The 27,353-nt window shown below is 48.4% G+C and overlaps 1 protein-coding gene across 2 annotated transcripts; it reads right to left on the bottom strand.

Annotated features, from left to right (window-relative positions):
- Positions 1 to 56: 56 nt before the first annotated feature.
- LOC149332077 (copper homeostasis protein cutC homolog) lies at positions 57 to 27,353 on the bottom strand. 2 transcript variants are annotated; one of them, XM_089557022.1, is made up of 9 exons: positions 27,148 to 27,353; positions 25,071 to 25,142; positions 15,503 to 15,614; positions 14,783 to 14,951; positions 13,434 to 13,474; positions 12,790 to 12,828; positions 7,169 to 7,302; positions 4,021 to 4,048; positions 57 to 1,358 (listed from the first exon to the last, which is right to left on the bottom strand). In XM_089557022.1, exons 2-9 carry the CDS (start codon positions 25,080 to 25,082, stop codon positions 1,171 to 1,173), a joined length of 723 nt encoding a protein of 240 aa, XP_089413148.1. In that variant the 5' UTR covers positions 25,083 to 25,142; positions 27,148 to 27,353; the 3' UTR covers positions 57 to 1,170. The 2 variants fall into 2 exon arrangements, with proteins under 2 accessions (XP_089413148.1, XP_089413150.1); XM_089557024.1 differs by having other exon boundaries at positions 25,071 to 25,137.

The following is a 27,353-nucleotide window of genomic DNA, read 5'->3' as shown; positions in this document are numbered from 1 at the left end:
ACGTCACTGCGTAAGGATATGGGCTTCACGCACCTCCATAAATGACAGCTTCAGAATCTTTCATTACGAATCTTTTAATACAAATCACGACGCACAAAATCGTTCACTTTCCTCGCTCACTTTCGTTGACAGCCTTACATTTCCTTTCCTGAACGTTAGCAAAGGAATTTGGCACAAGAGTTCGTATTTAGCAGAGGCTTCTCTGCATGTCATGTATGCACACTGACAGTCTCTGCGAGAATGAGAAAGAAACTAAAAAAGAAAACCACTGGTTGGTAGAGCACACGAGTGGTGAGATCAGTCAAACGACGGACCAGTTCTTGAACCCCGGACTGGCCATCACATGACGTGCTACTTCCGGCCTGTCCCGTGGAGGGTACGTGCAAGAAATGCCAGAGGATTTTTTGTGCGGACCCTGAACCTTTGGCTGCCAGGTTGGTGCACATAGCACAGCAAAAGGCTCAGCGCGTGCCTAATTCACTTATCGCTATCAGCAAAGGTGAACGTACGAGCAGGTGGCGATCAGCCGATTATACATGCGCCCAACCTTTTGTCATGCTACGTTCACCAACGTGGTGACCAAAGGTCTGGACGGCACTGCCACAAAAAGCCTCTGGCGTTTCTCAACAGCTGTGCACAGCGGGCAAGGCGGACCTAAAAGACCGGAAGTAAAATGTCACCCGACGCCCGGTCCACGGGCCAAAAACGGTTCTGGGTCCGTCGTCTGAATCAACATTAAGCAAGGTCTACGAAAGAATGAAAATGGCGAAGAAATATAGGAAATGGACAAATTAAATAAGCGCAACACTGCTGGCATTCACCCTCAACCCCACCCGCCATTTCTGCCTTTCTTGCTCAATCGTGCAGCATTTTGCCCTACCTGCTTTGTTCTTGCAAATGAAATTCATCAAAGCACTGTCTTGATGTGTGCAAGACAACTGCATTTTTTGAGTCTAGCGCATTACAAAGATAAAAATAAATGACATTATGGGGATGTGGCGTGGTACATGCAAATATGAAGGTGAGGGACCACAGCCTCTCTTTCCCGTGGGTCCTATACTGGTGATGGCCTGTTACCAGAGGCTTAGGAACATCTGTGGAAACCTGGCAGGGATGCATGAAATTTGGGCCAGAAACAAGTTACTCGGCAGTTGCTGCCTCCTTTGGTGCCTACAGCTGACCCTGGGAACGGATGATCAATGACAGCGCGCGGACGCGTGCGGCGCTGCACACGCGGTGCTCTCCAAACGACAGGGCAGACATGGCCGTCGGAGTCGGCTCTCTTGCGGATGCGTGGATGGCCCGGACACCAGTTGCGTGTAGCAGGTGGGCCAGGTTGGACTCGCTGACGCCTCCGCCTGAAAAGTGCAGCATTGATGAAGCGTTAAAGATTAGCTGCTGCAAAGTCTGCTGAGCAAGCAATGCTAATCTATCTCGCCACAAAGAGATTATGCGAGTATGAAATGCCTTGGAGTGGACGTACCTGGGCACAGTCGATCATTACACAAGGGAACTTGGCCATCTCATATCTGAGGTTACTGCTCCATACAAGGCACATAAGTCCAGGTATTACCCAGCCATAAGTCAGTGCCTTAGTTTCCATCCCATTCAGCCGGGCCATAGATGCCACATGTGTTGCCATCATGCGATATCTGCCCACTTGATTCAGTGGCCACTGACTTAGGCGGTACACACAGCGTTACCACGTGCAACTTTATCAGCTAACTCGAGTGAACTGATCAAGACATAATTCCTCTCTCCCTGAGGTCACACAAACAACAATGTCACCATCTGTGAAATGGCAGTACCACAAGAATTTTATTGTAGTTGGATCCGTATCAGCGAATGCTTGTAAATTGCATGAAGTCTTAGTGAAAATGAAGCCCGGGGCACACCTTGTTCTCAAGCACGCATCTTACTGGTAGCTGTGATCATTAAGACACAGGCCGGTTAAATGTTTCATCACAAGGTGATGTCATGATGTCATGTGGTGTTCTTTCAAGTGAGTGAGATGCGTAGTGTTAAAAGCTCTACTAACATGCCTTCTAGCCTGCACACGCTATATTCACATCTTGTATGAAGTATTTATCCGTACATAGGAATCGAACCTCTGAGAAACTGCAGTAGATTCGGAACATTCATGCTTTTGGGCACCAGTTGTTAGCGAAAACAAGTCTTTGCTGTTTTCCTTCATGTATCCAAGTGCATTGCCGATACCATGACCAGTATTCTCTGGCCACACCGCGGGAATGTACATGACTTGGAGTTTTAATGTTGATGCCCTTTCAATGCAAGCTTACAAAAGCTGTTTTTTTTTTACAGAAGTATACTGCTGGCTGTTGGTCACTAGCATGCGGTAACTAATTTGTCCTTACTGTCCTTCTAAGGATGCCTGTTAGCTGACCCACATTACTTAGTTAAGCATCATTTATAGCTAAGCATCGTGCTCCGGGCGATGCTGCCAAGCCCACTGGAAGCCGGTGAGGGATGGATCGGGATTCTATAGGGCTCGGATGATGTCACTGGGGTCGCTGTAGTGCCGAAGGGACGATCCAATGTGTATGTCACAGCGAAGTTCTCCACGTGCGGTAGTATTGTCAGATGCAGCGTGTCTGTCGGGCAATCAGGCAGGTGCTGCAGCAGATGCTGATGTCGCCCTACAGGCATAACCGTCGATGGGTGAAGGATTGCCGCTGGTGCTTCCGAGCAGTCCCAGCAAAACCCGTGTGGACATGCTGTCGATGCAGCCCAGACTTGAGTGCAGAAACGAGACGACAGCGGCCGCTGCTCAAACGACGACTCCTCTCGCAGCGAGTACCGCGCTGCCGGGAAATTGCGCTGCTCCGCGCTTTGCGGATTCAAGGGAGGAACTGGCAGTTCACAACACGCGCAAGTCTTTACACGGAACTATGAAAGTGCACCAGGCCCACCATGTTTATATCTTGTTAAAGGGACACTGAGGAGAGCACTATTAATATTTTTTTTATAGTAAAATCCGATAGTTCGGCATGTCATGGCTTTGTTGCCACTTGGCCGGCAGCGAAAGATGCATTTATTTCTAAGAAATTTGGATTCGAAGTTGAAAACGTTTTTCCCGCCGCTCTGATTCAAACTTGGGATTCTCCTATGACGACACAGGACTAAGAGACGTGAAACATGACGTGCGCATGACGTAACGCAGACTCCGTGATTTGTGACGGCCAGCAGTGCGGCCCAGCAGCAGCCGAAAAGAAAGCTACCGCCGGCCGCACGTTGAAGGCATCTATCGGCTATTGCGGCCGTCGCTACAGCCGCTTCGATTACGTTTGCACTGGCGTTTGCCAGCGTTCCGATGGATCTCGTTCTCGAAGTCGTCAACGAAGTTCTCGCAAATAGATACCTTTAGCATACCGTGTACCTTGTTACCGCTAGCGGAATACCGGGAGCTCGCCTACCGCCGGAAAACAGGCGCTGATTTGTCCCGATGCTTCAGGAGCGCGCGTAGCTGGCGGGCACGTGGCGCCATCTGGCGACGTCAAGGAGATTTGCGCATGCATTGGCTGCGCCTCAGTGATTTGTGCTTCTCATGTCCTAACGTTGCTGTTCTAGCAACACTGTTTTGTCCTATGACGTCATGACGCTTGTACTTGCGAGTTTGGCCTGTGGCGGTGATACCTGTATTTTTGTTCTTGCTCTTTTCTATGTTACAAGAGCTTTGTTGTCAGTATGAGTGGCGTTTTTGTAATCAGGAGCTGGTATTCTGTCGATACAAGCCAACTTCAATTTCTCCTCAGTGTCCCTTTAAGCGGCAATGTGACACGGAAGCTCTGTTGTAGCATGCTACACTGATAGATGACATAAAACACCAGCGAAAGTTTTGTACAACTAGTATCTTTGGGTAAATTATCCACACATCTAAGACACAGCACAGACGGGCTACTCCAGTATATGGGGCGAATCAATAATTAACTCTCTACAGTGACCAAATGTTGCAGGCTGTTATCGGACACCAGCCTGGAAGAACTGATGGGCAGTACTTACCCGGCATCAGCTGTATTCTGCCCTTGGCCTGAAAAAAAAAAAAAGAAAAGTGGAAGAACGTTGGATCCCACATGCAAGCAAGCATATCCCGCACTCAAAGTCATTGTCAGTGCTGCAATGGTTGGTTAAAAAAAAAGTAGGAAAAGGATGCGACATTGGGCAACAGACTCTCGGTAGTTCAAAACTCAAAGGGGAGTGCAAATTCATTCAACTTATGCAGAGTTTCAAACTAAAGTGAAGCCTTCTGAATACTGTTGTGGACTTGAAGACAAAGCGGGCAGTGGAACTGCACGGGGTGCCGCAATTACCGTATTTACTCACATAATAGGCGCACTTTTTTTCCAGAAAACCCGGCTCAAAGTTCGGGGTGCGCCTATTAAGCGGGGTAAAATTTCCGAAAATTTTTCGACTCGCAAAATTGAAAAAAAAAGAACGCACAAACACACTCGTGTACGGGCCGCACCCCGTTTTCCCGAAGAAAATATTAAAAAAAGATCCGTGTAAAGGCCGCACCGAATTTCCACAACCCACGCGGGAATAGCCTTCGAAATGCACGCGCCGAGGCCTCCGCGATCAGCTCAGGCTGCGCGCAACGGGCGCTTGATCGCGGAGGTCACACACGCGCCGTGATCGAGGCGGCCGTGCACGCGCACAGGAGCTTCCAGACGCCGCCCACGGAGGGCGTCCGAGGCCAAGCTCATCATCATCATCACCGTTTTCCTCCGCCGCGAGCTTTCGCTATCCATATCGCCATCAGCATCACCAGCTCCAGTTTTTTTTTTGTTGTTGTTGCTGTCATCTGCTGGGTTCTGCAGTAGCGCGTTAGTTCATCGTGGTTTGTGGCATCGCCGCCGAGCGTTGCTGTTTTAGCACGATGGGCAAGCACCTTAACAGCTACACGGCTGGGAGTTTGCTCTCGAACACGGCAAGTGTGCGGCAGGTCGGAAATTCGACGTGGCCGAGAAGTGCGGCAGTTACGACTGCGGCGTGCCTAAATTTTCGTACGCGACTCCAAGCGCCGAGGTTTTTCGCCGGCCTAAGTCGGGAACATTTCCAGCTGGAGATGAAGCTTTCCAAAGAGACGTTTAAAGTGAGCATCCCTGAAAACTGTGCGCGGCTGTTCTACGCGATGTCGTACGTGCTGTGGGTCCGCAGCAGCTGCGACTGCAGCAGCACTAGTGAGGACTAGTAGTCAGTTCAGCAAAAACTTTGTTAAAATAAAGATTGGGGAGCGGGGGGTGGCGAGGTGTCGGCTTGCAATCGTGTAAATACAGTATTGATCACAGTGCCAAGTTCGGGGTGCGCCTATTATGCGCGGAAATAAAAAAATCTTATTTTTCGCGACCAAACTAGGGGTGCGCCTATTATGCGAGTAAATGCGGTAAATTACGTCATCACTCTCTGCCATGTCTTTGTTTTCATCGGCCTTCCATTGTGTAACAATATGATTGATGTTAATTGATGTTTATTGGAAGTGTCACTTCCAATAAACTGGCAGACAAAAGTGAGAGAATGACTCCGATGTAGTTGGCAAGGGTTCATTACACGAATACTCCTTTTACACAAGCTTAAGACAATGCCCAGACAAGCAATGGGTGCTACACTGACCAATGACTGACCAGTGCAATGCCCATTTTCCCTCTGTCTTATATCACTTAGTCCAGTTGTCATAATGGTCAAATGTTCAGCTTTACTTGGCTCAGAAACGGCATGGTGTAGCTGCGCTATCCTTATGGCATCAAATGCTACAGTTTCAAGCCTTCAGTGACATCACAGGATCGACTGCTAGAGCAACCCCTCTCCTCCCAAATGACAAAATGACAAGAGCTATGGAATTAAAATATCAAGTACCGCCCGGAAGGGTGCTAAGTATAACCTGCCCCACTTCAGTAAATTTCTATCAAATTTCACTAGGCTTTCTGCAACACAGAAAAGGGGGGAAAAAGTGCCTCGCATGCTACTTTAGATTTCCATTGTACTCTGGCATGCATACTGTGGGTAGCTTCAGCTTTGTCAGTGAAAAAAAAAGATAGCTTGCACGCCGACGGCAGCCAGCACACATCGGTGCTGGTAGACTACGTGTGCTCGGTTGATTTATCACGTTCATTTTGTTACAGAAAGTACAATTCACATCAATAACAATGAAGCAGCTTCAGGTGTTTGATATGAGGTATAACTTGCTCTACCCAGTTTTGTTATTACCATCTACAATCGCCGCCGCGGTGGCTGAGCGGTTATGGTGCTCGGCTGCTGGCCCAAAAGACGTGGGTTCGATCCCGGCCGCGGCGGCTAGAATTTCTTTGGAGGAGAAATTCTAGAGGCCCGTGTACTGTGCGATGTCAGTGCACGTTAAAGAACCCCAGGTGGTCGAAATTTCCGGAGCCCTCCACTACGGCGTCTCTCATAGCCTTAGTCGCTTTGGGACGTTAAACCCCATAAATCAAATCAAATCCATCTACAATCAAGCTAGATTATAAGATGAAGGCTGATTGTGCAACCAAATGTCCCTTCTTTTTCAAAAAGTTTTCAAGCATTTTCCTCAAAATACTTGACAAGGCAGCCTGGCCAACCATGAGTGTTGATCGTTCGCCAACTAAAATGAAGGAAACAACAAGCTGCATACTGTAAAGCCCATTTTGAAAGAATGGAAATCATGCCGCCATAAAGAACGTTTTATCGAAGTAATTTTATGTCGTTTACGCATAGGCCACACACACATCACCCATAACTTCTTATTAACAAAAAAAGACAAACCTGTGTGTGAAATGTGTGGTGAGGAGCTCACAGTAAATCACATTTTAATTTCTTGTTCGCATCTGGAAGAACTTCGAAAAAAAATTTTTTACGGTATTTTACAATGAACACATTCTATTTCATCCCGCATTGCTTTTAGGCGAGCAAACACTTGTCGAGTTTTCACTCGTTTGTAAGTTTCTGAAGAAAGGCAATGTTTTAAACCTATTATAATGTAACCTCTATACACTTGACATATCATCACCTAACCTTGTGTTTGGCGCATGATAGCCATAGTTGCTTATGCGCCATAAAACCCCATATAACTAACGTTCGCCAACTGTCTGAATGGCGAGACAGAGATACACAAAACAGTACAAAACAAGCAGCCCAGTTGAGCCAGCTAGTTGCTCACCTGGGCGGCCAGTCTGCAGAGCAGGTCGAGGCCCCCCTCGACGCTGGCTGCCTGGCCGCTGGTCAGCAGGCGGCGGAAGCTTAGCTCAATCACCCGCTCCAGCGCGGACTCAGGATTCCGGACAACGTCGAACGCTGGAAGAGTGCAGTTGGAATGACCAACACAAGCAACCAACCGCAAACTTTTCATTAAAACAGTCCTTGTTCGCAGCGAAACGCACAAGTGAACTCTGCAATGTAGTACTGATCCAGAGTCGTGAGGCCTGTATTTAGTCATTTCTGGGTAGCGTAAAAACCCACATATAATACGAGGTTTTTTTCCATAATTAGCGTCCTAAATTTCCGCCTTGTACTATTTGCGGATCCGAACAAAAATTTTCGAAGTTGCTCAAAGGTTTGGTTTTGTTTTTGCGGCGCGGCTACGGCTTGGCTTCGTTACTCTCGACAAACGACGTCACGACGTCGTTTCTTTGTTGATCCGTTGGGTGCGCCGGGGGGTCGCGGTGTGCCTGTTGACAATGCACGTGCTCGCATGTAAGGCACGCTTCATGAAGTGGATATTCTTTTGGGGAGCACGATGTCAGGGTCTCGAAAACAGTACTCGGCTGCTTTCAAGCGAAAAGTGATTTTAGCTGTGGAGAACATCGGCAACGGTGCGGCCGGGAGGCAGTTTGGTGTTGTCGAAGAAAGCATTCGTGGATGACCACGACCGCCACGACAGAAAGAAGCCCTTTTCGCATGCAGCGGAACGCGATGAAGGTTTTGCGGCCCCTTGATGTTTGTGCAAACAAACTGTTCAAGGACGCTGTCAAGTGGTACTACGCAGAGTGGATGCGCTCAGGTGAGCCTGCAGTGACGCCAAACGGGCGACTGAAGCGGGCTTAAGAAGCGCGGCATCTCGAATGCCCTCGATGGCACGGAAGATGAGTACATTTTGGATGATTTGTCGGACAAAGATATGTCCGAAGAAAGTGCTACTGAAGGAGAAAGTGATTGACGTGGAGTGCGGAATGCGAATCTGCTGTGAGCTTGCTTCACTAGTATTATACGCCGGTAAAACTTTTTTTCCCCATTTCGCGTGTGTAAAACTTCACCTCGTATTATATTCAGGTTTTTATGTACTTGGAAGAAGTTTGCCATTGCATCACAAGAGTGGAATGTGTTTTCCTTCCTTCCGCCACATTGCTTTATGCTGACTATGGCGTTTGTATTCTATTCCAGTCTATTCCGGTGCACTCTATCCGTTGCAGCGACGTTCTGCTGCCTGAACGATAGCCCCCCTACTAACCATGTAAGCAAACAGCTACAAACAAGTGCGGTGGCTCAGTGGCTATGGTGCTCGGCTGCTGACCCGGAAGACGCGGGTTCGATCCCGGCCGCGGCGGCTAGAATATCTTTGGAGGAGAAATTCTAGAGGCCCGTGTACTGTGCGATGTCAGTGCACGTTAAAGAACCCCAGGTGGTCGAATTTTCCGGAGCCCTCCACTACGGCGTCTCTCATAGCCTTGGTCGCTTTGGGACGTTAAACCCCATAAACCAAACCAAACCATACAAACAAGTGCTTCCTTCATTATGCAGGAATGCATTTCCTGATGCCATAGCAATGACAGCTAAAAAAACACAGTGCAACTTTAAGACAGGGGCTGCACCACAGCGCTGACTTCAAGTAGTTTCTTTATTGTGAAAAGAAGCGATATATATATATATATATATATATATATATATATATATATATAGGAAGAGTGGGCGGGGAGACATGGGGGACAGCTACCGAGTTTGCGGTGCTTGCAAGATTTTCACACAAACAACAGTGCAAGGAAGGCACAAATGGGTGAAGTCGCTACACGGCTTGTGGCAACAAATCAACAAATGAACCATCATAAAAACAAGATGTCAAAAGGGGTGTTAAAAGGTTAAAAATTAAGGTGAAATTAAAAAAACGAGGCCAAAGGGGCAAATAAAAGGCCAAAAGGTGATGTCAGGGGCCTAAAACCTTTAAACAGACAAAATTAAACACTGAATTAATCAAATGACACCTGGCTCAAATAGGCTCAAACCTGGTTCATGTTTTGTTAGAGCAATCGAGGGAGTGCTTAAACTCTTCTCCTAACTTCAAAATGTGGGCGGCTTCTATGATTTCACGAGTGATTTGACGCAGATTTCTCGCGAGAACAGTGCACTCATGAAACAAAGGCTCGCAGGAGCTGGAGGGACACCTTAAGCAACTCGCTCCCAAGTTTAATCTTTGCAGTGCTGGAAACATCAGTGTTCCATTAGCCTCTCATTAAAGGGTCCCTGAAACGGTGTCCATGTAGGCAAAGAGAAGTCGAAGTATTGATAGACATTGAACGATCCATCATCCTACCGCAAAAATTTTTGATCTACCTTGTGCGGAACCAGAGATAATGGATGTTAAAAATGACCACCAGCCTTTTCCCTCTCAACTCGTACACCGGAGCGAACCATAAAAAAATAAAGATTACAGGCCGGGACCATGCTCCGCCCACAAATACGTCATCGACGAGATCGGTTTGTTTACTTCCGGTTGACGCGCTCTTTCGCTCGATCGCTCGCTCGCTCGCTTTCCCGCTGTCTGCTGTTCACCTCTGTCTCGCAACCGTCGCTGCGGCTTCTCTCGTACTATAGACCCCGAGCAGAAGGAAGGACTTTTGCGGATGAGTGCCGAAATGGGATTTCAGCCTTAAGGCGGGGACACATGTGCGAAAAGTGTGTGCGATTCGCTGCGGCGCGCCGTTGTGAACGACGTCGTAACAACCGATCGCAGCTCGTCGCCTGCGTCCAACCTGCTGGATGTCTACGACAAGCCGCGCGCGGAAAACGCAACGACGGGAAGCGGGAGCCAATACGAGTGCGGAGAGCGGCAGCGTCATGATGCCGTACAGCGCGCTGCTCAGGGCGCTCGGGGCCGAGCCACGCCGGACCGGTCTGCCAGCCTTGATGCCGGCCACCGGCGACTGAAAAACGCGCTAGTATTGTTTGTTCTCGTCCATAGCAAGCCCTTGGATAGATGCATGTCAAAAATGCATAATTTCTGACGATCGTTGGCCAATACCGAGTTGCTGGTAAAAGTGATGACTGCGATACAAGCAAATTTCATCCAACAGCCGATTTGGTGCTGCTGCTACTTGGTGCAGTTCGCCTACCGTCTGCTAGCTCCGTTGCTGAAGGCATCGTGGAAATCGAACATATCTTTTATTATGGGACGAGTTCGCAGTAAAGCGATGTGAATAGTAGGCCTTTTATTATAGCGCAGGCAACTTCCGAAGCGCCGTCAGCTGCGGTTTCAATGCGAAACCAGATAGGCCTAGCGACGACTAGGGCAGCCTGGGACCAGCGCGCAGTTCGTCGCGCGGCGTTGCCGAAAGATCCACTTTTGCACAGACATATTTTCGTTGCTCGAATCTAGGAAGCATCCTCGCTGGTATCATGGCTGTTTTGCATTTTCTTGTGCGAACGTGATGTACGCCGAGCATGCCGGCCGGCCGGCGACATAAAAACGAGCTAAAGTGTGTTCTTGACGTAAATAATAAACCCTGGGATAAGAAATGTGAAAAATGTGTCATTTTTGAGGATCGCTGACCAATACTGAGCTGCTGGTAAAGGTAACGACTGTGATACGAGCAAATTTCTTGCCACAACCGTCTCGCAGCTGCCGCTGGCCCGACGTGGGGTCCGGCTCGCCTGGCGCCCGCTCGCTTCGCTGCAGAAGGAGTCGCGGAAAGTGACCATACTATTATTTTATTGTGAGATGATGCTGTTGACTGCAAAGCGATGTGTAGAGTAAGCCTTGTATTATAGCTCAGGCGACTTCCGAAGCGCCGGCCGCTGCAGCTTCGATGCCAAAGAGGCAATAGGCCTAGCGACGACCACGGCAGCCAGGCAGCAGCAGAGCTCGTCGCCCTGAGCGCCTGCGAGCGGTGCCGTTGCCGAAAGCTCGCAACATAAGCAGGCGTGCTTTGTCGCTGCTCGAGAAGTATTTCTGATAACAAGGCGATCTTGCCTTGTGATATTTGTACACCATCCCAAGCAGCGCTCAGGCATTGCTGCACGGCGGCGAAGTGCGACACCGGTTGTGAGCGGAGCTTGGGTAGGGCGGCGCAGCGATGCTCACCACTCCGTGTCTCCCTGCTTGTAGTGGGGCGGCAGTTCGCAAGCGACGATCGGTGCAGCGCGTCGGCCAAGCTTTTAAGGACACGCCGTTCAGAAATCGAGCGCTGAATCCTGACGACGACGACGGCTCGCTCACTTCCATCTTTCGGCAGACAGTGCCGAAGGGCAACATCTTGCCGAACCCTGGCTTTGCAACCAACGACACAGCACGGCCGGTCCATTTTGATTGCGCATGCGACGGAGGTCGCGACAGAAATCAGTAGTGCGGTGACTCCAAATCGCACCTCGATTCTCGATTCGGTTCGACGACGGCGCCGGCGGAGTGACACAAGCGGCACGAGCAGACGAAAACATTGTAAACCGGAAGTGCAGTACTAATTTCTGACACCGAACACACAGTAACTGCGTAAACATGCATATAAACGACAACTCTGCTTGCTGAAATGCGAAATGTTTCCGAAAAGAGTAAGAGTGTGAAGTATCTAGAGCTTCTAGTTTGTTAAATGCGTGATTTCACGTTGGCACCGCGAACCAATCATAGCCCAGCACTTGTGACGTAAAGAGTACAAACTGACGTAATGAGTACGGATTCGGGCGGAAGTTCACCGCCGCTGGTCGCCGCGAGGCTCGGGAGAGGTAGTTTTTGAAAATGTATTGTAAATTATCTACTCGCCTTTGATGTATTGTACGCGGCATGAACGTTCAGTGGCCTACGCTCTACATAATGCAAGTATTTGTTTGCCAACCTCAGACACCCCTTTCAGGGACCCTTTAAGGCACTGCCCGGTTCGCCCTATGCAGGCCTTGCCAAATCTCAAGGGAATTTTGTTAACCACATCAGCATGAATTAACAATCAGACAGATCAGCCATGCTTGCAAAGCCACAGCTTTGCCTACTCGGAGTTAGGCACTCAGAAAAGCTATGCAGCAGTATTAAGAACATCGGTTACTGTCTTGGTCAACTCTTGCCATAGTTTTTAAAAGACCGGTGATCATGCATTACCTATGATCGGAAGTGCATTTCATATTTGGATTGACTAGTTAGACTGAAAGCACGGACTCTCCTTTGAGATCGAAGCTGTGCTGTGATGCTCTTTACTGTGCACAGCTCAAGTTCTTTTATAATACTAGTGCACTTTTCACTTAGCATTCAACTCAAGTGAATGTTCGGCGTTCAGCTGGTATGGAAACTATCGCAGGATTTCTTGGGAGGTCTGCGTCGAGGGGAGCCTTTGTGCTAAGACTGAATCCATGGTCTGTCATTAGCAAATAGCCAAGCCGAATACGAAAGCACACATCTGCATTCCAGCACCTCGCCGTGGTTCACTTAAACTGTCGATTCAATTCGGAGACAATTTCGTCCCTTCACCACGTGTATTAAAAGGGCTCCTGGTATAAGGCTTTAAGCATATACTGCTTATCCACCTTCCTTATAACAGATGCAATAGAGGTGACAAGAAAGCTTTCTCAACGTCATTCACACTCCCTTACCTCTGTGAAAAGTGGTGTCCGCCTGAGGTCCAGCAGCAGCTGAAAGGCCAAAAGTGGTTTTGGCAAATGACTGCGATGCAAATGTGCAGTTAGAATGCAATGCAGCTTGTCCAAACAGCTACAATTTCGTTCAATGAAATTGTGAGCCTGCAGACAGATTAGAATAACATGAGATCTACAATATTTGGTATAAAATATAAAATGCTTTCGTCCCTACATAAACTGCAGCTGATCAGTTCAGCCTGCTTCCATTTAGAGTTCAGAGTTCAACGGGCATACAGTGGACATTTCCAAGAGCTTGTTTCAACATCAATGGTGTCTATTACGGACGAAACCTGAAACAGGATGTTAGTTTTCAGCCCTTGCCAACATGCTTGACGATTGCATTTGCAACACTACGCCACTTAAATTGTCGTACATTACAAGGCAACATTTGTGGAACTGTGCTAGTACTCGTATTCACCAAGCTTGGCTCATAGTGAAGCAGTGGGGGTAATCATCAGTGATTTTTAATGCTAAGTACTCACTACTAAGTTACCCGTGAACTTATCTCAATGATGTTACCTTACCAGACAGTATGCTGTCAAGCCAATGAGTTCACCAAAACGTGGCACACAGTATTGTGTTCAGGAAGATGCACTCACCAAGCAGGTGCTGACAGGTAGCCACGTCAACATCCCCTTCCCTAGAAAAAAAAGAGTAGTAATGTTAGTGCATATGCACATGTTAGGACACTATCGAAATTATGGTTGTCAAGAATTTTGGATTGTGCAGGGCTACATCAGTCTGGAGTGTGAACCTGCCTTAGTTGGGATGGGCATTTCTGCCAGATTTAATTTTTTTTCTGTGCCTTTATCTCTGAGAAGTTTTTAAGCACGTCAGTGTGCAAGCCACGAAAAGTCAGTGCACCACAGGGGTTGACTTCAAGCAGAAAGTGGAATGAGTGCTTTGAACTGCGCAAATATGACAAATTCATAAGTTGAACAGCCAGGTTTTTTTTAGTTGCTTATAATTTTCACCCATACCACATTCTTTACTCACCAACTCAACCACAAATTTTGAGTTCCTCTTATGAAAAGTTGGTGACACTAACCTTGATACCAACTTATTGAAAGAGCCCAAGAACTCGATGAGTACTAGTGTTGGATCCTAACAACTGATACCCGACTGAATCATAGGCCTCACTTTAGCTATAGCTAGGAGGCCAACAATGATAGAAAATGAATACATAATTGGGCCTTCATTTAATAAATTCCAAAGCTTTTCAGCTCTTTTGAAGGTAATGCCTCAGGCGAGACCTTTCACTCCAGCATGCAGAAAACCATCCTGATTTAGCACGTCACTATTCTAGGGTATCCACTCTAACTAAACAATTGCCAACTCTGCACATAATGTGCTTTGCCCATAGCCATTCTAGCTTCAGCCAGATCACCACCTCCAAGAGAGGGGTACATGGCTGAGGATGACAGGGCGACGTATACAGAGGAAAGAAAGTTTAGCATATTTATTTGGACAAAATTTGTGCCGTTGATACAAGACAGAGTTAAAAATAATTTTTAACTTCAGTCTTGTATCATTTATAAGAGGCTTCTCTCCCACAGTTGGCATAACAGAAGTGCTCCTATGCACGTCAGAAAAAACTGCTGAAAAGCCACAACCAACCGAAAGATTGCCACTACAGTTGGCTACGCAGCTGACTACAGAGTTGGCTACGCAGCTGACTACAGAGTTGGCTACGCAGCTGACTACAGAGTTGGCTACGCAGCTGACTACAGAGTTGGCTACGCAGCTGACTACAGAGTTGGCTACGCAGCTGACTACAGAGTTGGCTACGCAGCTGACTACAGAGTTGGCTACGCAGCTGACTACAGAGTTGGCTACGCAGCTGACTACAGAGTTGGCTACGCAGCTGACTACAGAGTTGGCTACGCAGCTGACTACAGAGTTGGCTACGCAGCTGACTACAGAGTTGACTACAGTCCACTGTAGTCACCTGGTGAGGGCTCCAATGACAAAGCCGTGCGCGCCATGCTGCCTGAACAGGGCAATGTCGGTCGCCATGGCCTCAACTTCTTCAGTGGAGTAGCAAAAATCGCCAGCCCTTGGCCGCACCAACACCATGATTGGCACCGTGACTCGCTGCCGGACTGCCAGGAAGGTGCCTGAGGAACACAAATGCATGCGGCGTCTTTAAAAACTGTTTCTTTTATTTTAGAAATGCTACACATAACTAAAGTGGCTCAAATATCGTTGGGAAAGGCTCCCAACCAAATTCATTCCACTCAGTGTCTCAACATAAAGCCCAGCCCAGCACACAGGTATTAGATACGTCTTGAATACACTGCACATTCTAACAAGAAAAACCACACAGAAAAAGGGGTAGTTTTTTTGGCACTGCTTTTACATGTAAATTGTGAGCTGAAAACTAGCCCAAGCCTTCACTCTTCTAGTCCACAGCATTGTGCTTGTGCGAACCAGACAAACTTTCAGTTAAGCGCAGCACCTCTGAATCCCTGTGGAATGCCACTTCAGTATGCTACAGCTCATGCTTGGTGTGAAATTTGGCTGGAAGCATGTCGGTTGCATCTGTGTTATTAACGCAGAGTTTCTATGCGGAGATTCTATCAAGCAATACAGCTTCTCTAAAAACTCGCTACGAGAGGGTTTGGCATTTGCGACACCGATCGAAGGGCTTGGATGGTGCCATACTAACCGAGGCTCGGTGTGAGGCCCCCCACAGCCAGTCCGGCACAGAGCTCCAGCCGGGTGGCACCGGACTCTGCTGCTGTGAGCGCCGATGCCACAGAGTCCACGCACACCTCCAGCTGCATCAGTGGTTGAGAACACAGCACAAACAGGTATGAGCCACTATTATAAGGACTGCAGAATCCTGGGCATCTGTTTTGTACTTTGGCCTGGTGGCACAGTCTGATGTTGCTGCCCTGCACCATTGCTGTAGCCATTCATACAGAGTGCAACAGATTTTCACACAGTACCATCCAAGGGAGAAGGTTAAAAGGAGTCTTGATTCTTTTCCACACCAGAACTAAATATTGTGCATGTGTAATCATATGAGTGTAAAGACGAAGACGAACATTCTGTGCAGCGGCGGCAGTGCCATCGCTGCGCATGCTTTGGGCTCGCTTTGGCTGACCGCAGACTGTTGCCGCCCTGCTCCTTTAATAAGGTCCCAGTGCCTTTAATAAACCGCCGTCTTACATTTGGTGGAGTTGCCGGGTAACGATATCGGCTCTGGAGCTCCGTAACCGCACTCTTCCAACACCTGCTATGCCTGTGGACACCCAAAATCAAGCCGTGCAAGCAGGCCCACCGACTGTCATCTGTGCCGGCTCCCTTCGCCAGCGGGACCCGGCTGTCTTCAGTGGAACAGATGAGCAGGACGTGGAAGATTGGATCGCGTCTTACGAACGTGTGAGTCTCTATAACAAATGGGATGACGAGACTAAGCTAAACAATGTCATTTTTTATCTTACCGGTGTCGCCAATTTATGGTACCGGAACCATGAAGGGGACGTTGGAACTTGGTCGGCCTTCAAGACGAAGTTCCCCGAAGTGTTTGGTCGCCCAGCCGTCAGACAACTCCGCGCCGAACAGCGCTTGCGTGAACGGTCACAGCAGGTCGGCGAAAGCTTCACTAGCTACATAGAAGATGTAATCGCCCTCTGCAACCGGGTGAACGGCAGCATGCCGGAAGCTGAGAAGATAAAGCAGATCCTGAAAGGTATTGATGATGACGCCTTTCAAATGCTGCTAGCGCGGGACTTGCGCACCGTTTCAGAAGTCATCACGCTGTGCCAGAGCTTCGAGGAGCTGCGGAAGCAGCGGGTCCTGACTCGTCAGCATTCAGTTCATGTAGAGTCACTTGCTGGACTGACACCCGCAGCTGATAACTCCTCTCTGCTGCAGCAAGTCAAAGACTTTGTGCGTGAGGAGGTGGCCCGTCAGCTTTCTCTTTTGCCTAGCCCTCAGGGGTCACCACCATATTTGGCCCCGGCTTTCCAACATGCTATTCGCGAGCAGGTTGCTGAGGCGCTTCCGTCCGCCCATTCACCATCACATGTCGCTGCTCCACTGACGTACGCTGACGCCACTCCCAGACCTGTCGCCACGCCTCTGAGTTATGCCAACGTCGTCCCAAGACCTGCCGCCCGTCCACTGACTTACGCCGAGGTCGTTGCTCAAACTCAGCCGCCTACGTACCCTACAGTGTCAGTGCCGTACCAGCGCCGGCGCATTATATGCGACCCTCTCCACGAGGCCGAGATCCCTGGCGCACGACAGATAACCGGCCTATTTGCTACACCTGCGGACTGCCTGGGCACATAGCCCGCTATTGTCGTCGCCGTCTCCCAGTCTCGACACCGCCGGCCGGGTACTGGCCTCCAGCGCGTCAGTACTCTGCGTCTGCTGAGCCCTGTGCGTCGACTCGTGCGTTCTCCCCCGACCGCTCACCACTTGCCGATCGCCGTTCCCCTTCGCCGCGACGCCGCTCCATCTCTCCGATGCGCCGTCGACCTAATAATTCTCAAGAGGAAAACTAGATGCCGCAGTTCCTGAGGCAAGAACTGCATCCCCGTCGAACTACCAAAGACCTCAGCTGTCACCTGCGAACCTTATTGACGTTTCGGTCGAGGGAATTTCTGTCATGGCCCTTGTCGACACTGGCGCTGCAATTTCAGTAATAGACGCACAACTTTGTCGCCGCTTGAAGAAAGTTAAGACGCCAATTGCCGGTCTCTCGCTGCGCACGGCCAGCGCTCAGTACATCAAGCCGTCAGCAGCTTGCACAGCACGAGTTTTGATTCAGGACGTCCTATACACAATCGAGTTCGTCGTCCTGCCGTTTTGTTCCCACGATGTAATTTTGGGCTGGGATTTCCTGTCTCGTCATGCTGCGGTCATAGATTGCGCTCGCGCTGAAGTCGGATTCTCTGCGTTGCCCCAATCGCTGCCGGACGCTGCTCTCTCGTCGCCATGTATTAAAGCCCTCATCGCCGAAGACATCGACCTGCCTCCGTGCTCTTCCGTCCTTGTGCGCCTCTGTTGTGACCCTCTCCGTGATGACACTGTACTTTTCACGCCCGCTCATACTTTTCTCCGCCGGAAGTGTCTTCCCCTGCCTTACGCCGTTCTGACTATTTCTGCTGGCCTATCCGTACTGTGTGTCTGTAACCCGTTCTCCTGTCCTAGTGCTTTGCGCCGTGGCGAATATGTCGGCAGTGTCCAAACCATCGCGTCTATTATAACCCGTGAGGAGACTGACGAAACATCGCACCTCAATCTCACTGCGCTCAGCCACTCCTTCCTCTACAAAACTGTTTCTCCGCTCCATCGACGCAGATCTTCCTCCGCCGCAGCGCAAGCAGCTTCTCCACTTGCTCCACCAGTTCAGCGCCTCCTTCGACTGCCATCACAGCTCCCTTGGCCAAACCTCGACTGTCACACATCGCATCGACACAGGTGCCCACGCTCCTCTACGGCAGCGCCCCTATCGTGTGTCGACAACCGAGCGCCAAGTCATTGAAGATCATGTCGACCAAATGCTCAAGAGCGGCGTCATTCAGCCCTCAAGCAGTCCTTGGGCTTCGCCAGTTGTGCTTGTCAAAAAGAAAGACGGCTCCATCCGTTTCTGTGTAGACTACCGCCGCCTTAACAAGATCACGTGCAAGGACGTATACCCCCTGCCACGCATCGATGATGCGCTAGACTGCTTGCAAGGTGCCGAAATATTTTCTTTAGATTTACGCTCCGGGTACTGGCAGGCACCCATGGAAGAGGCCGATCGCCCCAAAACAGCCTTTGTAACCCCTGACGGCCTATATGAATTTACTGTGATGCCTTTCGGCCTTTGTAACGCTCCTGCCACCTTTGAGCGGATGATGGATACCATTCTGCGTGGGCTGAAGTGGAAGACCTGCCTCTGTTACCTCGACGACATCGTCGTGTTTTCGCCTGACTTTGACACTCACCTCTCCCGACTGAAGTATGTTTTGACCTGCCTCTCTGACGCCGGCCTTCAGCTCAACTTAAAAAAGTCATTTTGACGCCCGCCAACTTACCATTTTAGGCCATGTTGTCTCTAAGGACGGTGTCCGTCCGGACCCGGCTAAACTTCGTGCTGTGGCTGCGTTTCCTCGACCTACTTCTATAAAATATCTGCGCAGCTTCCTGGGTCTGTGCTCCTACTTCCGTAGGTTTATACGCAACTTTGCCTCAATTGCTGCACCTTTGACACAACTTCTGTCCGGCAGTTCCGATCTTTCTCAGTGGTCCCAAGTTTGTGACGACGCCTTCGATTCTTTGCGCCGTCTCCTCACCGCACCGCCGATACTGCGCCATTTCGACCCAAACGCACCTACCGAGGTACATACTGACGCCAGTGGGGTAGGCATCGGCGCCGTACTCGCCCAACGCAAATCTGGCTTCATTGAATACGTCGTTGCCTACGCCAGCCGCACGATAACAAAGGCTGAATCTAACTACTCAGTCACTGAAAAAGAGTGTCTGGCGATAGTTTGGGCCCTTACCAAGTTCTGCCCTTACCTCTACGGCCGCCCGTTTGAAGTCGTGACCGACCACCATGCGCTATGCTGGCTTTCCTCTCTGAAAGATCCATCCGGTCGCCTCGCGAGGTGGGCCCTTCGCCTCCAGGAGTACGATATCCGCGTCGTGTATCGTACTGGCCGCAAACATCAAGACGCCGATGCTCTATCCCGCTGCCCACTTCCAGCCAATATTTCCAGCCTTTCCGCCTTCGACGCTTCCTCACCGATGCTCCACATCAGCGCCATGCCTTCCTCGCAACGTGCCGACCCATGGATCTCTTCTCTTATTGACTTCCTCACCAACCCTACGGCTGCTTCGCCTTCGCGCGCTCTTCGCCGCCATGCTTCCCATTTCTCAATACGTGATAACCTACTTTATCACCGCAACTACACCTCAGACGGCCGCAAGTGGTTGCTAGTCATTCCACGTCACCTTCGCTCGGAAGTCTGCGCCCATTTTCATGCTGACCCGGAGTTTGGTCATGTCGGAGTGTTCAAGACCTACGATCGCATCTGACTACGATACTATTGGCGTGGCATGTACACATTCATCCGCAAATACGTGCGGTCATGCCTTACCTGTCAACGTCGCAAGCCACCTTCTCATCGTTCTGCTGGAGAATTGCAGCCGCTACCTTGCCCGCCACGCCCATTTGACCGCGTCGGCATTGACTTATACGGTCCCCTCCCGTACACTTCGGCCGGCAACCATTTCATTTCATTTATTAAGTCCTCAAAGGCCCCATTTAAGGGGTATTACATGAGGGGTGGGCGGGGAGTACGGCAGTTATGACAAAAGAAAATGATTTTCGATGGCAGTCTTGAATTGTTGAAGATCTTCAAGGCAAGCGATATGGCCGGGAAGGTCGTTCCAGTCCAGGGCAGTACGGAGGAAAAATGATTTCTGGAACGTTGTGGTGTGGGCGCGCTGGGGGTAGACTGCTCTGAGATGGCTGTGACGGGATAAACGATGGGCTGGGCGGATGAGTGCGTTGTTCGGTGGCAAGCTGTGAAAAAATGTATGATAAAGAGAAAGGCAAGCTAGTTGACGACGGGATGCTAGGGTACGAAGCTCAAGTCGAGATTTTAGTCCAGTTACACTAGCGAGATATGAGTACTCTGAAAGAATAAAACGTGAAGCGCGATTTTGAATAGATTCCAGTAAATTCGACAGGTTGGTTTGGTGAGGGTCGAATATAGAACTGGCGTACTCTAGTTTAGGTCGGACAAGTGATATATATAGGCAATTAGTTTGACGGAAGGGGGCGCTAAGGAAAAGTTACGCCGTAAGTAGCCAAGGACGCGATTGGCTGAGTTAGCTATATTAGTAACATGACTGTGCCAGGATAGGTCACTGGAGATATGGACACCTAGGTACTTAATATTGCCGATTTGAGTTATGGGACAACCGTAAAGGAGGTAGTTGGGAGGTGAGTAGTTACGTCGGCGGTGAAAAGAGACTAATAAGGTTTAAGTGACATTTAGTTTCATGAGCCAGGTATCGCACCACTCTTGCACTTTAACGAGGTCGTTCTGTAGGACGGCAACATCTGATTGGTTATTTATGGAGTGGTAAATCACACAATCGTCCGCAAACAGGCGTATGTTCGATGACATGTTATTTGGCAGGTCATTAATATAAATTAGGAAAAGAAGGGGGCCTAAAACAGTACCTTGAGGAACACCCGACCGGACATGGGAGAGAGCGGATGAATGGGAGTTCGCGACAACAAACTGGAGACGATTGGTTAGAAAACTGCTGATCCAGGTGAGCACACAAGAGTCTAAATTAAGGCATGACAGTTTGAGTAGCAGGTGACGATGCGATACTTTGTCGAATGCTTTCTCGAAATCTAAAAAAAATGCGTCAGTGGGTGTATTCAGGTCAAGGTTGGTGTGAATATCATGAAGGAAAAGAGCAAGCTGTGATTCACAAGAGTGACCTTGACGGAAGCCATGCTGATTGGGGTGGAAAAAGTTGACCGATGAAAGGAAAGATGCAACCTGGGAATAAATAATATGCTCCATGATTTTTGAACAAACGCTTGTGATAGATATTGGCCTGTAGTTGGTGGGGCATGAACGGTTACCTTTTTTGAAGACAGGAACGACCTTCCCAATCCTCCAGTCAGCAGGAATAGCACCACTAGTTAGCGATTGCTGAAATATGAGTGACAAAACAAAACTACTGACTTCTTTAGTATTTTTAAGCACTTTGGCATTAATGCCATCTGTTCCCACGGCGGATGAATTTTTTAGTTTGTCGATTACATTAGAGATACCGAACGGGTCGAAGGTTATGGGATACATTTGAGGATGAGCATAATTCGGGGGTGAAGGGAGGTGCACAAGTGTCTCATTGGTGAAGACAGCGCAAAATGCATCGTTTAGTACACCAGCAACTTCGTGTTCAGGAAAATTGCAGCCGTCGTTATGGAACAAAGAAATACTGGTTGAAACTGAAGGATTGATTGTTTTCCAGAACTGTTTTGGGTCGTTACGCAGCATAGAGGGCAGAGTGTTGTCGAAAAAGTTGTGTTTGGCGGTATATAAAGATTTTTTGTACTCGCTGGCGGCGCGAAAATACTTATCCCATGCAGCGTCGTTGTTAGAATGCTTTGCAATGCGAAAGAGCCTTTTTTTCTTGTTATTCAACCGGTTTAGTACAGAATTGAACCATGGCGACTGTGCACGCTCTATTATTGTGATAGTGGGGATGTACTTTGCGATTAGACGGAGCATTTCGGTTTTAAAAAGTTGCCAGTTAGTATCAACAGGACGCTCTTTATAACTGGCCGCGAAGGTGTCACAAAAAGATGCCAACTCTGTATTCATACCTGCATAATCACCTTTACCATAAAGAGTCAGTTTTTTCTTGTTTTTTTTTTTGCTTCTGAGTGAACTGCACTGGAAAGAGGCACAGATTACAGCGTGATCGCTCGGGGACGGGAGAAAGATAAGCGAAGAAAAAATATCGGCGTGTGTTGTTAAGATGAGGTCCAGGATATTAGAGGAGTGGTCTGTAATGCGTGTAGGTTCTGTGACCAGCTGTGATAGACCGAAAGTCAGGCACGTGTTGATGAATTCACATTCGTTGTTGCACTTTGACAAGGTGGAAGCAGGGTTAGTCCAGTTTATCGAGGGATAATTGAAGTCACCAAAAAGAATGACGGGGGTGTTATGATACATGGTTGTTATAGCTTGCAATGATTCGTAAAATAAAGGTAAGAAAGAGTCGTCGTTAGTTGGGGGTCAATAGCAAACACCAATTAGGAAGCGCGGAAAGGTAGCATTGCAACATATCCAGATTATTTCTAAAGGGGTCGAGAAATTAACGAGCGTGCAGCGCAGCGATCGGTTAGCGGCGATTAGAACACCGCCACCGCGCGCATTGCCGGGTCTATCTTTGCGAAAGATATCAAAGTGAGGGAGTGAAGGCAATATTTCGAGATCAGTTATTGATGGATTTAGCCAAGTTTCTGTAAGTAATACTAAGTCACTCGAAGAAGAAGAAATGAGGCTGCAAATTTCATCACGTTTCGGTATAACGCTGCGGATATTAGTGTACAAGAATTGCACCGGGGAATAACTGACGTTAGTGATTTCGCGTTGAATTTGCACTTCGCGCTAGAATTTTTCGACAATGTTTTGTGCGGCATGATCATAAATGTATGTTTTGTTGTTTGCGATAAGCTTGTCATTTCTTAATTTGATTTTAAGGTTACGTTCCTTCGCAAACTGAAAAAGCTTTTTCTGCGCAAGACGAGTTTCAGGTGAGAAGTCTTCACTGACGCTGTAATCGGTTCCCTTAAAATTTTTGCACAAAGAAAGCACAAGGTCTTTGTCTTTGTAGCGCTCAAACTTAACGATGATCGGCCGTTTTTTTCCCTGTGTGTAAGTACCTAGTCTATGGGCACGTGCAATATCTCGTGGCTGAATGTCGACATCAAGAAACTGATGACAGTGCTCAATGATCAACTTTTCGGATTCAGACCAGGATTCGCTTGGGCTGTCCGTCAAACCAAAAAACACTAAGTTGTCGCGACGAGACCTATTTTCAGTATCCACAACGCGGGCAGTTGGGCTATCGTCGCGGTTGACCACTTGACAAGGTACGCCGAAACCGCAGCCCTTCCAGTGGCCACAGCCTCAGAGGTGGCCTCGTTTATTTTAAACCGATTCATCCTTCGTCACGGCGCCCCTCGCGAACTGCTGAGCGACAGAGGCCGCGTCTTTCTGTCGGATGTTGTGAAAGCACTGCTCACCAAGTGCAATATAATTCATCGAACCACCTCCGCATATCATCCGCAAACCAACGGTCTGACCGAGCGCTTTAATCGTACCCTCGGTGACATGTTGTCTATGTATGTCTCTTCAGATCAGTCAAACTGGGATCTTGTCCTACCGTACGTAACCTAAGCGTACAATACCGCAACGCAGTCCACTACCGGATTTTCTCCTTTCTTTCTCCTTTACCGCCGTCACCCTTCTGCTACCATCGACACCATTCTCCCGTACCAACCCGATGCTTCAGAGTATACACCTCTATCTGAAGCCGCCCAGCACGCCGAAGACTGTCGCCACATCGCCCGTGCCCTCACGACTGACACCCAGTGCAGAGAGAAATCCCGCCACGACATCAGCCAAACAACACCACACTTCGCCAACGGCTCCCTTATGTGGCTCTCGATTCTGACGAATACTCCGGGTTTGTCATCAAAATTTCTTGCCAAGTACCATGGCCCATACCGCGTACTGGAGCGCACATCTCCAGTTAATTACACTGTCGAACCTCTCAACCCATCTTCTGATCGCCGCCGCCGTGGACGCGAGACTGTTCACGTCCAGCGCCTCAAGCCATTCTACGACCCAGCCGTCCTGCCTGAGCCCTGAGTCGCCAGGTTGGCTCCTTTTCTCCCCGGGGGCAATTGTAAAGACGAAGACGAACATTCTGTGCAGCGGTGGCAGTGCCATCGCTGCGCGTGCTTTGGGCTCGCTTTGGCTGACCGCAGACTGTTGCCGCCCTGCTCCTTTAATAAGGTCCCAGTGCCTTTAATAAACCCCCGTCTTACATGAGGAATAATTTATACTTATGCACATCGAAAATTACTGTTTCAGTCTCTAAATGCAGGCAACAGCCATGTCAGCTCACACCTGCATGGCTTCCACTAGCTGTTACATAGAGAGTAAAGGTTGAGATCTCTGCCCCCTCCCCCCCAACCTGGTGGTGTGTTCTTTCACCCCGTTCTTTTACACCAACACAAGAACAAACAGACGCGCCATTTCAAAGGTGCAAAACAAATCAACACACACTAACAAACTTAATCTGGATGACCAAGAAAATCGCAGGTTACAGGAATGTGGTAAACAAAGCGAAATGAAAATGCACATTACAAGGCACAAAATAAAAGGATTCGCTACACTGTACAATGTATATCGACGAGCAACACACTGTACAAACAGTATGCAAGATGTTAGAAAAAGTCAGCAAACAGACGTAGCATCTAAAAAGTGCACAACTAGATTGTCAAAAGTTTTGCTGTTCTCAATTGCCAGCAATGCCACTTCATAGCAAAAGTATTTCTAAGATTAGTAGCATGTAATTACCAATCGCTGACGTTGCCATGAATATGCACAAGATAAACCTGGTTATACCTTTCAGTCCAAATGGGTGCGGCATTTCAGCGACAAGGAAAAGTAGTGTTTGCAGCCTACCTCGACGGCCATTGCTCTTCAGCTGTTGATGCTCCAAGTTTCAGGCAATGCCAGCTGCTCAAGGTTGCTTAGCTGAGCCAAACCAGAAAAAAAGAGGGAAAGAGGGGAGGGGGGAGAATATGAGCTCGTGCTTATGGGGTACTAAACACTATTCAGGCTTGCTGAACAAGTTTTTTTGGGGTATGCAAAAATGATAATTCTCTGTCCATGATTATTTCCCAAGGTTAAAACCACAACTGCCAAGTAAAGGAGGTTTTCGGCCTTCAAGCATTCTTTGGCAACTATTAAAAAGAAACAGGGACACCATTGGTGCAGTATTTTTTGCAATAGTTAATAGAGGATGCTCACGTCTGTGGGCCTTCCTGGCGCTTCCTGGTAAAAATTTGCAGAAAATCAGTTTCTTCATGACTGTCCTGCTTAGAGCACTGAAGCACATGCTTTTCAGCAATTCAAGAGCAAGACTTTTTTTTTTTTTTTCATGGATAGCTTAAAATTCTTCCTTACAGCCAATTTAGCCTTTTTAAAATGTACTGACTGGTGAGATGCAGTTTACTTCTTTATCCGACTGCATGATAGTGAGCCCGTTATCCTTCACATAGTTTGTTTCGACAGGAGGCTTTTTGGTGAGTTGATGATTTATGGACCGTTGTAGGTAATCGGCTCAGTACCCGATGCTGCTTTCCCAGTCCTCGCGTGTACAACACATCAAACCAACAAAATGCAACGGTTTCTTCCTCGCCATATTCTAACTTCTAACTTCCCTGGACAGGAACAGAGTAGCCCGCAAGCACAATTTTCGAACCGTCGATAATCCGATAACTTGCTGTGCTGCTGCAGTCCAATTTTTTTGGGTACTTCCAATGTTTTTAGGTCTAAATATATATCGGCAACTACTAAATACCACTTTACATCAGATACCAAATGTGTGCTCCACTGCCACTGTGCCTTAATTATTACATGGGTGTTCCATGTAGTCACACTAGAAACTTCCTGGGGGTATTTATTCTGAAACTAGTAATGCTTATACCCACCTGCTGGCCTGAAATGTCAAAAAACAGATACAAATGCTTTTGAGCGTTTTCTGTTAATTAGGTCCTTAGATGACGCTATTCTTCCTCTTAAAGGTGCTCTGGGTGTTGATGTACTATAATGAATGGACTATGAGCATAAGAGTCGGTTATGCCTCCCTCACATCAGCCAATATTTCCCAAAAGTTTTCTTGTATTGTCTACGGTTTGCTTTGATTCAGTAGACACAGATGGTGGTGTTGACCAGTAACAGATTAGGGTGTAGGAGGCTGAACAAATGTGGCCACGACAATAAAAGTGACAAAAAAGGCTGCATGAGTGATAAGGAAACAGGGTAATGTGAAGGAAATTACAATTTGCACATTTAATGAGAAGAAAATTGTGTGCAACTTTGCTGCTTACTTAATTTTGCGTCAAGGGTCACAGAGGAGCATTTTGCGACAAGCAAAGCAACAATGCAGTGCTCACAGAAATAAGGTCAAGACTGATAACCAAAGTACATTCTAGATTACACTTCGAAGCCGCGGTATAGATTCTTATCTCGCGGAAAAACAGATAAGACCCTTGTCGGAGGGACTGCATATCTGGGTGTCCTCTTTTAAGGGGCGTCTGACTGCAAAGCACGGACTAGCGTAACCAAACATGCAGACTAATGCTCTGTTAATGGACAGTTGAAGCTTAATGACCATACTGAAATTATTGACCTGCTGAGGGTGAAAATGTTCCAAAAGCTGAACGCAGACATTTCCCCAAACCGAACTCCAACCAAACACTGAGAGTCAAGCAACGAATACAAATTTCATGTTTAGCGGGGAGTGATGGCGAAATGCTTTGTACTCAGCCATTGGTTAGAAAAAAAATTAAAATCCATGTAGTAAGACGTTATACGCACGCAGGTCTAAACTAAAGCGCGAAGACTTGCAGAAGCGAATGCGGAAACAGCGTTTACAATCTAATCAGCGTTGAGGTTCCCACATGCGACGCAATTTTTTTGCGAAGCTCTGGGGTGACGCTTTGTACTACATTGTTACATTGTTGAACTAACTTACCGGCTCTGAAAGGTGAAGGGCGGCTACCGTATTTAGCGAGATGTCGGCACTCCTGCTTGACTGCGACTGTTCCGAGATCGCTTCCAACGACACGGATCGCGTACTAAAGCCGAAAAACCAACATCGATGAAACTTCCAGCGCGTCACCCGCTTCAGTTGTCTCTGCCGCCATCGCAGAGCGCAACAGTGCCCTGTGGAGCGATGAC

The sequence above is a fragment of the Amblyomma mixtum genome, chromosome 8 (assembly GCF_055824585.1).
Source record: "Amblyomma mixtum isolate Tamu chromosome 8, ASM5582458v1, whole genome shotgun sequence".
Classification (NCBI taxonomy): domain Eukaryota; kingdom Metazoa; phylum Arthropoda; class Arachnida; order Ixodida; family Ixodidae; genus Amblyomma; species Amblyomma mixtum.
Note: the sequence above shows the minus strand (reverse complement) of the source record. Positions and strands in the feature narration are given on the sequence as shown.

Excerpts from the sequence above, each read along its gene's own strand:
- LOC149332077 (XM_089557022.1), bottom strand. Across the intron at positions 13,475-14,782 it reads GTCATTGGAGCCCTCACCAG|GGAAGGGGATGTTGACGTGG; the intron begins GTGACTACAGTG and ends TTTTTTTTCTAG. Across the intron at positions 12,829-13,433 it reads TACCTGTCAGCACCTGCTTG|CTGCTGCTGGACCTCAGGCG; the intron begins GTGAGTGCATCT and ends TTGGCCTTTCAG.